Source organism: Macaca thibetana, chromosome 5 (assembly GCF_024542745.1).
Source record: "Macaca thibetana thibetana isolate TM-01 chromosome 5, ASM2454274v1, whole genome shotgun sequence".
Classification (NCBI taxonomy): domain Eukaryota; kingdom Metazoa; phylum Chordata; class Mammalia; order Primates; family Cercopithecidae; genus Macaca; species Macaca thibetana.
In genome coordinates this window covers 162420635-162435419 of record NC_065582.1, presented here as the reverse complement: position 1 = coordinate 162435419, position 14785 = coordinate 162420635, and the positions used below count along the sequence as shown (strand labels likewise).

General features: G+C 38.2%; 2 protein-coding genes across 5 annotated transcripts in view; one reads left to right on the top strand and one right to left on the bottom strand.

Annotated features, from left to right (window-relative positions):
- The window catches only part of SOD3 (superoxide dismutase 3), a 948116-nt gene that overhangs the window by 653235 nt on the left and 280096 nt on the right, over window positions 1-14785 (top strand). The window lies entirely within an intron of this gene.
- Window positions 13674-14785, bottom strand: part of DHX15 (DEAH-box helicase 15) — a 57240-nt gene continuing 56128 nt past the window's right edge. The window contains exon 14 of the mRNA XM_050790685.1: window positions 13674-14240. Coding sequence (XP_050646642.1) covers window positions 14123-14240 — 118 coding nt within the window. The 3' untranslated portion in view covers window positions 13674-14122. The remainder of the gene's footprint in view (window positions 14241-14785) is intronic.

Sequence of the window (14785 nt, the reverse complement as noted above, 5' to 3'; positions counted from 1 at the left end):
CTTAGTGCTTTATAATCTTCTCATCTGCCTATTGCCTAAGTGACCTGGGACAGTTAATATCTCTTAGCCTTACTTCGTATATTATGCAATAGGAGTAAAACCCTGGGTTCTTCCTAGGGTTGCCGTTAGAACTGAATGAGCTCATTGTGCCAGTGTGTCCAGCACAATGCCAGAGAAGGGGCTCACTAAGTATCAGATCTCCACCCTTTTCTAGTCATGCTTATGTTCAGTTAATGGAAATGGGGCTTGACTCAGACATACCCTTAAAGGATCTTGGTGCCATCTTCTTCTGTTAAGAGTTAAAAAGATTTCATTTTAAATACAATCCACAACTGTACCTTCACCGTAAGCCTCATTGTTGTATTCTCCCAGCCTTCTAATAGAAGGTCTTATCCTTATTTCCTTGCACATTTACTGGGGTTAGGTCAAATGGCACAAAACCACATGAGACCTGTGCATGTTGCCCATTAGACAGGATAGGCCAAGTTACACAGTAGTAACAAACCAGTCCCCAAATCTCAGTGGCTCCTACATCATCAATTGATTTCTTGCTCATCTCCATCTTGGGTCTGTTGGGAGCTTTGCTCTATGATGCCTCATGCTGGAATGTTGCCATGGCAGGGGGAGAGGGAGCATGGTGGAATGACATTGTGCTTGTACAGCTGCCACCCAGATGTGACCCCACCACTTCTGCTCAATCCTGTTGACCTAAGCAAGTCTCACCTGGCCATACGTAACTTCAAGGGGGCAGTGAAACCCTACCACATGCCTGAAATTAGAAATATTTGGAGAATAGCATTAATGACTACCACAGGGATCTTAGTTTACAAAGCATCTGTCACAATGATTACCCAACTTAATCCTCACAATTCCAAGATGGTAATTAATCATTAAATGTGATCATTTAATTATAAGGCATCAGCAAGCACCAACAAAAACAGAAAACCCAATATAAACAGTTCAGGCAACTCTGCCCACTAGTGAGTGAAAGTGCCTGGAGTGCATGAAATGGGAAGTATGAATCTGCTACTTGCTCAAGACTTGTCCACCTCTCCATGTGTGTGTCACCTATGAGCGGGATTCTGCTTTTGAAAAAGGCATTTTTTTGTACATGGCCTCTGAATGAAGGCCAACCAAGATTCTCAGCTCCAAAGATGTAATCTTTCAATGTTGGAGGGAAAAAAAGGCCATTCTTCCCCTGCAAAGTAATCCAGCATGCTTCCCTATCACACCACCTTCTTAGGGAGACTCAATTTGGACTGTATCATGATTTCTGCCTTAAGAATTGACTTTAGAGTCTGCCCCTGGATGAGAGCTAAGACGTCACTTCATCATTCTCTAAAAAATGAAGAAATGAACGAAGTCTCAGCAGTCAACAAGGACACTGAGCAAGGAAGTGGCTCAAAATTCCCACCGCTTTAAGGCAAGTCTCCTGTAAGGGAATAGCTTAGCTGTAGCTCTCCCCGTCCAGCTCAGTATTTCAGCGACCTATTCCACAACGAAGATGGAAAGTGTGAGGCAGGAGGCTAGCAAAGTCTTCACTTTTCTGTTAACCCCCTCAGGAAGGTTCTGGTTTCAAAGTCTGACCACTGGGTGTCAGGCTTCGGGAGAAAGAAAATAGAGATGGTTTATCAACTCCACTTAATTATGCCAGAGAATGTAGGTGAGATTTGCTAAAGGACAGAAAACCGGCTGGCTTAAGTATGTCAATATGTCTGAAGAAGCTTACTAAACTTTCACTCATCTGACTACACCAATAAATATTTATCTTTTCTACATCTGTACAAATAATTCATTAGACAGCACACAGCGATGCTGACCTCAATCCTTTCCTTGATTTAAAGATTAAAAGGGAGTGGTCAACTTCTATATCTAGCAATTCTGAAGACAGATAATCTGAAGGCGTCCCTGCAACAAAACACCTAGAAATGCATATAACAAATATGCTTAGGAAGTAAATATGTATTTTTAAATGCACAGCTGAGTTTATTCTGGGATGGGAGGGAGGGACTGGAAAAACAGTAAGAGTGACGGGAGTGGGTATGCACTGGAGATACGAAGAGGAGGAATGAGTGAAGTGCTGTAGAACTGAGATTTCTATGTAAACTCTCGGCCTTTAAAGGGATACAGGGATAGGACAATGAAGTTCTCTGCACTGGCTCCAAGTGGTGTAAGGTATACTAAGGTAAACAACCAGCTTTACAGATTTAAGTCAATGGGCTCTGTGGACCTTTCCCATCCCTCTGCCTGGGGTTTGGAACACAGTTCTCATCTACTAGTCCTAAACCTTGGGCAGGTTACATAACCTTATGCCACCTCGTTTGCCTCGGTTGTGGTATTGTGAAGAGCCAATAAACTTCGTGAATATTAAGTGCTAAGTGTACAAAAGTATGGAAGGGGCAAATCAAAAGTGGAAATGTTTTTCTCCCAGAGATCAAGATTTTTCCTTAAGAAAGTCAAGATACGGTTATACACTATCTGCCAATTTAATGAAAAAGAAATAAACATCTTTAGTTATAAAGGACCGGGATTTCACAGCCTTATCAGATGCTAAAGAAATGAGGAAAAAAAAGTTTAAAATTAGCAAAGGCTTAAAATTTCCTCCATAGTTATATCACTAAAGTAGTGGGGGAAAATGTTCTTTTGATAACTATCATCAAGTTTTATATCCTCCTTTCTTTCCTTAGTGCCACTGGCACAGTTCAAAAACAGTTATTATTTCGGGAAAGCAAGAAACCAAATAGGATTACAAAATACCACAGGTATGGCCAGGCGTGGTGGCTCACGCCTGTAATCCCAGCACTGTGGGAGGCCGAGGATGGTGGATCACCTGAGGTCAGAAGTTCAAGGCCAGCCTGGCCAACGTGGTGAAACCCTGTCTCTACCAAAAATACAAAAATTGGCCAGGCGTGGATGTGCACACCAGTAGTGCCAGCTACTGGGGAGGCTGAGGCAGGAGAATTGCTTGAACCTGGGAGGTGGAGGTTGCAGTGAGCCGAGATCTTGCCACTGTACTCCAGCCTGGTGGACAGAGCGAGACTCCGTCTCAAACAAACAAAAAAACAAAACACAGGTACAGCATATATACTCCATAGAGAGGAAATGCTCTCGCTTAGGATGAGACAAAATAACAAACTGAATGACCTTGAACAGAACTTGGTTACCTTTGGGCCTTGGTTTTCTTTGAGTATGAGGATTTGAAATCAATGACTTCTGGGGTCTCTTTCAGCACTTTCTGATTTTATGACAGTTATTCCAATTGCAAAAGAAACTAACTACCCATTTGGCCCTCCCATTCCATAAAAACAAAACACACAGTATCATTTCAAGAGTCAGAATCAGATTCTTGTTTTGAATTTAAAGTGCTACATGACTGCTAAGGTTAAAACTCCTTTCTTTCAAAAATCAAAAAGGTTGAATCATCAGAGGATAAAACCCATCACCACTGCAAACCAAAGTGGATTTTCAACCTAGTAGAAAATCTGAATTGACAAAGCATGCAAAAATTAGCTCAAGTAGCCACAACTACCTTCTATGAGTCTCCTGGTAAATGCTTAGGAGTTTAAGTGTGTATTGTTTATGCTGCAAGAAGCAATGAGGCTGAAAGCCTGAATGTGTTATGCCCAGAAACTAGAAACTTAATTCAACAGGGAAAGAGTCTTCTTCGAGTAAAAATAACACAACTAAAAAATTAGAAAGTCTTAATACGAACTGTTTAATTGTTTTAACAAGATTTGAGAGGCGGCGGTAGGTAAATAAATCACCAACTGGCGATAAGTCACCAACTGTTAATGTGTCTGCAGGTTTCTTGTTTTTCACAATCACTAGATTTACATACAATTATAGGTTATGGTTCTCCATGTACATATACAGTGAAAGACATTTTCCAAATAACTTTTGATGTAGAATGGAACCTGAGAAAAAAAAAATCACTTAAGAAATCAAATCTCATATAATGGAAATACTTTAACCACAGCATTCAGACATTTGACTGTGGATTCCAAATGCTTATCTAAACAGAGGCAACGCAATTAAACTGCCTTCACTCAAAATGGTGTCAGAAGGCAACTACCCTATTTACTAGCCACTGATAAGTTATGACAACACTATTTCATAGCCTGTCACTGTATTTCTTTTAACCCCCCCCGCCAGCAGTAGGATTTAGGATTTCCTCAACACTAAGGGCTTATCTCAAATGCTTTAGTGCATGAACAGTAAAAAATCAGAGTTGCAATGCCACATTGAGAAACTAGATAATGACTTGGAAATAAAAGTGGGGGAAGTGATGAACTGCCACTATCTGTTTTTCTAAGTCTTCTATTTTCTAATACAGAGCAAAACTTTAAATGCTAACTACAAAAATAAATCTAACAGGACTAGCAATTCTGAAGGTAACCCAATGACAATAGAAAACTTTTAGATCACTACTAAGAGGTCTTTATATTGTTCACAAACAATATGAAAATAAGACTGATACTGTTTATAATTACTAGCTAGATAAAATTTGGCAAAAGACATCTAATATACTTTTTACAATGAAAGTGATTTCTAAAAATGATTTCCTTGATCTCATGCCTATAGAAAAGCTATCAGTTTTTAATATGAAAATAATAAACTAGTTACCTTACACCATTTAAATATTATTTTCTGACTTTTCTCTCTTCCTTATGAGACTGGGGAAAAAAGATGTTAGAGGAGAAAAATAACTGTTATATGTCAAATAGTTCAAAATCTTCCCCTGGACACTGAAACAGGATCCTTAGAAAGTACACAATGTCCTGAGTTTCCCTTGGAGACAAATACTTTGGTCATTTATTTGTAATCAGACACTGATTTCAGCAGATTACAGCACTTACAAACATTGTCACAGACAGCACAATGTCCATTCATAAATAAAAGGAGGTCTATTCATGAAAAGGTTGTGATTCTTTTCAAAGCATCCAATACATACATCCTTTCTGGACATTCCCCTTTCAGTATTACCTGGCACGTAATCAGGAAAGGGAAACATTCAGGTAAGTTACAAACTCCAGTCATATTCACAGCAATATGCAATATGGACATTTACAGGGGGAATCCCTTTGCAGGTGACTTCAAATAAAAATCCCAAGAGTCACAGTAAATGTTTCAAAGTCCATATAAAGAAAGAAGCTTGGCCAGGTGCGGTGGCTCACGCCTGTAATCCCAGCACTTTGGGAGGCCGAGGTGGATGATCACTTGAGGTCAGGAGTTCAAGACAAGCCTGGCCAACATGGTGAAATCCCCTCTCTACTAAAAATACAAAAATTAGCTGGATGTGATGGTGGGCCCCTGTATTCCCAGCTACTCGGGAGGCTGAGGCAGGAGAAACGCTTGTACCTGGGAGGCAGAGGTTGTAGTGAGCCAGATCGTGCCACTGCACTCCAGCCTGAGCAACAGAGCGAGATTCCACCTCAAATAAATAAATAAAAATAAAAGTATTTGCTCAAAGAATGATACTGCATACCAGGACCAGGAGAAAGGGACATAATGATATGGCTCCAGTCCTTAAGAAACTCAAAGTCTAGCAGAAGAAAACAGCTTTAAATACTTGAACAGGTTTCAAGGACAGAGATAGAAAAGACTATCTTAATGATGGCTCCAAGTTATGGAGAAAAGCAGTTTAGTGTAATAAGCAGAGAGAATGGGTGGTTCACCTTGCAAATATTTCTAATCCCCAAACCAAGCAAGTGAGTTCTGGACTATGTTCACTTCAGACTAGTCATATCACTGCTCTACTTTAAAAACAATACCAAGAAATGATTGTACTCAAAACCTGTACTATAATAAAGCAGCAAGCCACCAGTAAAAATATCTCCCTGTCAGGCCCTTGTAGCACTACTTAAGGAAAAGGAAGACCAGGGGTGCAGGAAAGTCCTCTTCCATGTCTGTTTTCTCATGAACATTAAGCCAGAATGGAAAATAATTAGACCTAATTACACACCTTGTCCACGCAGGTGTGTAACTTCCGAACCTCAGGATGAAAATCACAATCTTAGAACCATGCACCTATCAAGGACATCGACCAAGCTTTACATATCCAAGCTCCCCTGGTACCCAGCTCAGGAAAAATAGCATCAAGGTTGAGGGAGCACTTAGCTAAGCAGAGTGGAATGCCAGCTCTGCAGATAAACAGCCACGTGACCTGGGGCCTCAGTTCTTCTGAAATAAGGAAATAATACAATCTACCCCAGAGATTACAACTTAATTGTAAGGTTCAGTTCTAAGAGTTCCTGCAAATTATTACATAAGTTGTTACTGACTGCTTTCCCTCCACCATGCTCATCATTTTTCCTACTGTCTTCAGTCTGCCTTACTGCTGCTTGTTTAAAACACAACAGTAACTGTCCAAGAGCCACCTTTACTGTTTAAAAGTTATCTATACCAAAAGACACCTACTATTACATTTCTCTACGGTAATAAAACAAAAATGGGAAAATTTGCATTTCAAAACCTCTCCTCACCCTGACAAGCAACATAACTTTACCAAAGTTGACATGAGTAGATCCTGATCGGTTATGCATCACTTCAGGGAGACACCTCTAAAGCAGCCAGCACTTTTTGTAGAAAATCCTACATGTTTCTCTAAGGTTATTAAAATACTTCTGGAGAGGCAAGGAAAGCATAGATTCAGACATTTAACACTTAAGACAATACCTTAAAAGTTACCCGTTCAGCCCTCCGTAAGTGTAAAAAGGGAAACAGTAAGAAAAAAGAGTATTTCATTGATATAATTTTGGGAAACAATGATTCAACAAAACAGCCAAATATAAAACTTTAAAATTTTTTAAGTAAATATCTTACCAGTCTTCAGTATGTTTTTTTAGTAAGCAGAACTGAGACAGTACACTAAAAAACAAATAATCTAAAAAAATAACATACTCGTTATCACAAATCAGAGATGAAATTCTAATCATTTATTTCTAATCTACTGCACAAGTTTTATCTATAATTCCTTAAATATCAAAGTATTTCCCTTTTGAAGAACTCAATATTGGCCAGGCATGGTGGCTCACACCTGTAATCCCAACACTTAAGGTGGCTGAGGAAGGCAGATCACTTGAGGTCAGGAGTTCGAGACCAACCTGACCAACATGGTGAAACCCCATCTCTACTAAAAATACAAACATTAGCTGGGCGTGGTGGCAGGTGCATGTAATCCCAATTATTTGTCAGGCTGAGGCATAAGACTTGCTTGAACCTGTGAGGCAGAGGTTGCAGTGAGCCAAGAACGCACCACTGCACTCCAGCCTGAGAGACAGAGTGAGACCCTGTCTCAAAAAGAAAAACAAAACCAATACTAGGTTCTCTGCTAAAGCTAATAGTGCTAGTGCCATAGTTGAAGTATTTCCCAGCATCTTAGCAAATGTACTTTTTAATATAATCTAAAATAAAAACACACACACCTGTGTAACCATTAGAATGAATTTCTATCTATTCATGGTTTTAAGTAACTCAGTCTCTCAAATTGATAGCATGCCTTATTTTAATCTTACCTCAGATTTGGCTGAGCCAAATTTTCTACTTTAAACTGCCTAACAATTCTTTACATAAGTTGCAAATCTATGAGCTGAAATGAAGAAACCTCTCAGCAAAGTCTTCATGTTTATTATTGACTGTAGAATATGTTCATCAATGCTACTAACCAAAAACCACAGAACAAGACATATAGAAAATCCACTGGTTCTTTATGAGTTTATGGGTATAACTGCCATGCAAATCTAAACACACTGAATGCATTCAACCCTAAGTAATGATCTTTAATCATCTGCCCCACCTGATGATTCTTTTAAAGGGCAAGATCTTAAAGACTTTACCACTCTCCTACATCCCTGCTACCCATCATCAACCAGGGGTAGCCTTCCACTTCAGTTCTCAGGCTAGCGTGAATTCATCATCAAAATTGTAAGATCTAAGTATGCCCATGATCTAAGGCATCTCTTTGATGATCTCTTGCTTACTCACAATCAAACCACTTTCAAAGTCTCACACATTACTCCCTCTCTCAAGCCGGAACTTGATCCACCTCAGATTAACAGATACATCCCTCTGTGCCAAGATAAGAGAGACTAAATTTAAGTTGAAGTCCCTTGTGACTTTCCCTTCTATCTTCAACCTGGTCTATGAAAATCTCTCCTATTTTCAAAGCTAACATTACTAAGTTTGACCTCAACTTCAGATCGAGTGTGGCCATAATCCCAGTCTCTCCCATGACACAGGTACAGGTTTTGCCTAAAATTTCAAGGTGGTCCGTTAACTTGAAGTTTTTTTCCTCTTGGTCTGAATCCTGCCCATGAAACTTTCTGTTAAAAGCAGGCTTTACAAGCTTTCCCACTTCAAAACCCTTTCTCACCCAACAATGCCTCCAGGTAGACTAAATGAAGGCATGCAAACTGAAAAATACAAGCCTGCCTACAAAGCAGTCGATTATAGTGTGTCAAGAGAAACTTCAGATAGGCCCGCCCTTGCCAGACTTAGGAATATTTTGAAAACTTTATGTGGATCTATTTTTACAGAAACGTATTCTATTTCTTTGAAACATTTCATGAGGATCATGTGAGGGCAGGCTGCGTCTGGTCCTTTTGACTACCTGCTTGTATCCTCTACCTTAAACTTACGTAAGCTGGCTAAAGACCAAACTACCAATTCCCATAGCTTTCAGGATTCACAGTTCCCATCCACCACACACCTCTCTGCAGCATGAAACTCCACTATCTAAATAAACTATTTTACTTTCTGGCTGCTCCTTCACCCTCCCATCCTCTTATTAAAGGTTCTGTGCTTTGTAATCGCCACCATTTTTTTCTCTCTCAGCAGCAACTAGGATCTCAGACTGATCTGCACCCTAGATTCATGACTGGCACCCCAAGCCATGCATCTCATATAGCCTACACGAGCTATCTCTAATGGCTCTCTTGCTTTAGATCACCACTTCATCTCTGTCCCTTTCATTCTGATTCTTCCAGTTCAATCTCATTACCTGCGTTATTGTGTAGTATTTTTTCTAAATGACTTCAGTGAACCCTCTTCTGACAATCTATCCTCTATATTGAACTCAGATGCACACCTAGCCTAACCTTCAAGTTCCTCAACAACTCAACCCCAACCTAAATTCATAGTCTCCTCTGCTTTTACCTAAATAAAGAGATCATGCTCCATTCAAACCAGACTGCTCTTTGCTGTCCTCTTAGCATACCACCAAAACTGACCCTGACCAAAAAGCACAAACCATTAAACCACTTAGGAAAACAAACAAAAACCAACCCAAAACCAAATATTGGACTTGATCAATATTTGTAAAAGTTCTACTCTTCTTGGTTGGGCGCGGTGGCTCACACCTATAATTCCAGCACTTTGGGAGGCTGATGCGGGTGGATCACCTGAGGTCGGGAGTTCAAGACCAGCCTGACCAACATGGAGAAACCCCGTCTCTACTAAAAATAAAAAATTAGCCAGGCGTGATGGCGCATGCCTGTAATCCCAGCTACTCCGGAGGCTGAAGCATCAGGAGAATCGCTTGAACCTGGGACCTGGGAGGTGGAGGTTGTCATGAGCTGGAATCACACCATTGCACTCCAGCCTGGGCAACAAGAGCGAAACTCTGTCTCAAAAAAGTTCTACTCTTCAAAAGACACTCTTAAGGAAACAACAGTATAAGCTAACAGGTTAGAGAAACACTTACAAAACAGATTATCTCATAAAGAAGTTAGATCCAGTATACACAAAGAACTCTTAACAATCAAAAAATACTAATTATAAAAAGGGCAAAAGTTATGACAAGCTACTTCACCTAAGAGATATAAATGGTAAATATGGACATGAAAAGACATCCCAATATTCCACACCATTACTGATTAGTCATTAGAGAAATGCAAACAAACCACGAGGTACAACACCTACTAAAATGGCTAAAATTTAAAATAAAATAGATAGTATGAAATGTTGGCAAGGATAGAGGGCAATCAAAACACCTATATGCTGATGGTGGGGGAGCAAAATGATACAGCATTTTGAAGAACTAGCAGTTTCTCACAAAATTTAACATACATTTATCACAACCCAGCAACCTTGATTCCTAGTTACTTACCCAATAGAAAAACTTATCCATGCCCATATAAAAATCTACATGCAAATAGCTTTACTCATCACAGCCAAAAGCTGGAAATAGCCGACATTCTAACTGGAAAACGCATAAACAAATATGGTACGTAGACAATGGAAAACTACTCAGCAATAAAAAAAGAACTCACTGATATATATGAAATAGATGACTCTTGAAAGGATTATGCCAAATGAGAGAATCTAGACACAAAACACTACACATAGTATGATTCCAAGTAGCCAAACACTTGGAATAGGAGGAAGGATATTAGCTAGAGAGACACATGGGGAACTTTTTGGGGTGATGAAAACGTTGTGTATTGATTGTGGTGACAATTACACAACTGTATACATTTGTCAAACTTCATCAAACTATAGATCTAAAAATGTATAGTTGATGTTAATTATACTTCAATAAAGCAGAACTTTAAAAACTGTCTCTGAACCATGACTCTTGCTCTGAAATGCTGTTAATCATCTAAGAAATACTTATAGGTAATTTTTAAGGGACCACTAAAAATGCACAAGACCAGAAAACCACCTCATCATGTTCTCTAATATTAAAAGAAACTGCAAAATTCAAATTAATGTTTACATACAATTATTTACTAAATCTGTCAACTTATTTTAAAATGTAACATTGATAAAAACTGAATTTGAAATAATGTGTAGGTTTCATACTACAAGAACTCTGAGACTGTTGGCTTAAGATATTCCTATCCTGCCTTTAATTTTTTATGTCATTAATGAGCTGTGGATTATTTCAACATGTAGGGTGAAGTCTCCAAAGATTAATACGACCCAAGGTCTGCGAAAGTCCCTTCTCAGCCCTGAGCCACAAAGATTAAAATTCTCAAGTAGCAATTAGGCACCTTAAATTTATACTAAGATTAATATGAAACAAAAGTATGCTATGGTTGCTTGAAAGGTTAATGTAATCTGAAATTGTAGTAACAGAAGTGATGGTAGGCCTGGTCCTCTGGGAAATAGCAAGTTCAACTGCAGTCTGTCCAGCTTCGACCATAGTACTGACTGCAATCCAGAGAACACTTGGCAGAGGTTAACCAGGAATGTTCAGAAAAGCTGGAAACAGTGTTAAAGAGAAATGTTGACAGGAAAGAAAACAAACAAAAAAACAAATTATTCAGTCTAAATTAAAAATAAGGGAAGATGACAGTTAATTCCAAATATCTAAATGGCCATCGAGTAGCAGAACAAACAGCCTTATTTATGTTCTAGAAGGAAAAACTGGAATCAGGTGTTACACAGAAAGAGCTTTAGCTTAGCATTTCTAAGAGCTATTAGGCAGCCTTCAAGGGTAATGAGCTGTTTTTCTTAATGTATCTGGTTAGGGAGGATAGCCATTAAAATTACTTCTAAGTATATGCGAGTACCTTATAAACCTAAAATTCTAGAACTAAGTCATATGCCGTATAAAAAACTTGAGTAGAGAGTGCTTTTGGATTCCGGCTAAATTGATTTATTGTAGGGCATTTTTTATCTTGTCCCATTTCTCACAAGTTGTGTTAATTTCCTGAACATTTGCAGGGTCAATGGTTCTACTTGCTGATGGCCTTCTTTCCTTATACCATATCGCAACAAGCAGTTCACCTATTCCAAGTTGACAGATAAGGAAGGTGATCTCTTCAGGTAATCTTCAAAAAAACTTTTTAATTTTCTTGTTCTATACCACAAATAAATTAGTTGATAATCATAGCTCTATGTGAACAAAGGAAACTAACAACTTTGGTGTTCAGCTGCCAAATCCGTTAAGATAAGGAGATTGAGAGAAGACCATTTTTAAAAGCCACAACTTTGTCAATAACATCAACGGTAAGAATCTTCCGTTTTAGGCCAGGCACAGTGGCTCACGCCTATAATCCCAGCACTTTGGGAGGCCGAGGTGGGTGGATCACGAGGTCAGGAGCTGGAGACCACCCTGGCTAACATGATGAAACCCCGTCTCTACTAAAAATACAAAAAAATTAGCCAGATGTGGTGGCAGGTGCCTGTAGTCCCAGCTACTCTGGAGGCTGAGGCAGGAGAATGGCATGAACCCAGGAGGTGGAGCTTGCAGTGAGCTGAGATCACGCCACTGAACTCCAGCCTGGGCAGCAGAGCGAGACTCCGTCTCCAAAAAAAAAAAAAGAAGAACTTTCAGCTTTGGTTAGATGTAGCCTAGAACAACTGGAGATGGCGGGGGATAGACATCATGATAAAAACTCAGCTTGCTCTTTCTACATGGCCATTCTCAATGCACACCCATCATTCCTAGAAGCTCTGCCAAATACCAAACTTTGTTCTAGATATCTGAAAACTCTAACACTTAACAGTTTCTCTGTAATAAAACCTAATGGTCTAACTTCACATTTTACACAGCCCAAGATTAAGTAATACGTTACACCACTCTGAGACCTACTTAAAATTAGATGGTCAGATTATAAAGATACACAACTCCTCACAAACTACACTTGCAGCTTAAATTAACAGGCAAAATATTCTTCTGGTGAGAGCTGCCATTTCAGTGAGAACAGTCTGACCAAGTGCTTAGATTTTTTTCAACATAACTTTAAGAGATTCTGGCAGACAATGTTGCCAATGCTTAATGTTGCATGAATATCTAACCATTTCAAAATGCTGTTGCATAAATATCTAACGTTTAATATTTAAATATAACCTGAAGTATTATTATACCATGTAAATTATTCCATGGGAACAAAATAAGGCACTTATACAAGGCACATTAACTTTTTCAAGCCACTAGGCATCATTTAGTAACACCTACCTACACTAAAAAGCATACTTGTTAGCTTCAAAGAGTTAACTTGCCCAACTCCCTAAGTCACATGCTAGTTACCAAGTATATTTAAATGCCAGGCACACATCTATATATTTCCTTTAATGCTTAAAAACTTATAAAGGTAGGATGGGAAGAAGAGGAAGTCCAGACATTAATGAGTACAGTAGTCTTCACATGAAAATAATTGATTAAAAAACATTTTATGGGCCACATAAAACACCTCAATTTTCATTCCAAAATGAATGTAGACAAGTGTTCAACTTGTCTACTGCCTATCACAGAAAATGGAAGGTCAAATGTACATTTTAACACACTGTAAGAATTTTGTAAAACAGATGTAAAATACGCTTCCCTCTTACCTAACATAAATATGTTTGAGAAGCTAGAAGTATAATAAAAACATCTGACAAAAATGTAGTTAAGATAATAAATTATGAACCTTATGAAAGGAACTCTAAGACAAGTAGAGAGCTCTCCTTTCATTGTTCTGTCTTTTGGGGTCCAATTTCAAATATCACTACACACACTTTACTCCTTTTAGATCGATCACATCCTGATTAACCTAACAAAGCGCTAAGCCATGCTCTTAAAAACATTGCTTTAACAGCTACTTTTCCGAAGGAGTACTCCTTGTAGAAAGACATTAAATATGTAGTAAGAGTATAATTATAATAATAAAAAAGCTCCACACTTAAAAAGAAAAACAGCTATACTTAGAGACTAGAACAAAGATACCAAAGGGCTTTGGCCAAAATTAGTATAAATAGACTTTATTGAAGTCAGTGCCTCTGTACTGAGACAGAAGATTGTGTCTACATAAGCACAAGTTGTAACATTTCACAACTTCTAAAAGGAATGTCAACAATTACAACGATCATGCATACCATGGTCGATAATCACATTTTAGAAGCATTTTCAACCATTTCTAAAGAAATGCTTATAACATTGTTATATATAGAACTACTTTCAATAAACTGCAAAACATTGATCGACTTTTCCAGTATGAGCTACAGTGTCAACACAAAAGGGAGGCATAAATGTTTAATTTATGAAATCAGAATGGAATATTTACTGTAAAGAAAAATTAAAAAGCTTTCAAATAAAGGCCATTATCGAACCAACGTGAAGAGCACAACTCGAACTTTTGAGTTCATTCATCTTTTAAAGCTGTCCTCTCAATAACTTCAGTTCTAAGCACTGAATTCAGTACTGTGAATATTCCTTGGATTGAAGTTTGGCAATGATGCGGTCCAACTGTCTTTTTGCTTCACACTGTGGGAAATTGCTCATGTCATAATATTGAGGGGCAATTTTCACCAACCTGTTTAGAAAGGGGGAGAAAAATTTTCAAATTAACATTTAATTGAAATACTGGAGTTGTTAATAGGATAGGCATTATTCATTAATATACTGATGAACCAAGGCAAATCTATGAATTCAAGTCTCATAAAAATACAAATAACTAATCCTTACAAATGGCACTTTTAGAAATGTGTTAAGTATTTTATTTAGTAAGATGTAAATTTTCTGGTGTTGAACTTACCATAAACAAACAAACAAAAAAAACCCTCAAGATACATTAATGTAAGGATAACAGATAAAGTCACTGATTTCTTTACTCTGGCACACTATTAACTTGCAGCTCCAAGGATATAGTAACAGGTTCTGTGTAGGAAACATCGTGGTATTCAAATGATTGGATCTTCTCATTTCCAATTTTTTTTTAAATAACTGTAACTCTATACCCCCAAAATACACCTGACTGAAATATTTTATAAAGTTTAGCTATACAATTTTTTTCTCAACAAAGCATTTCAGATAAAATGGTAATGTCCTACACAATTTAAGTGTCAGAAGTCCCAAATC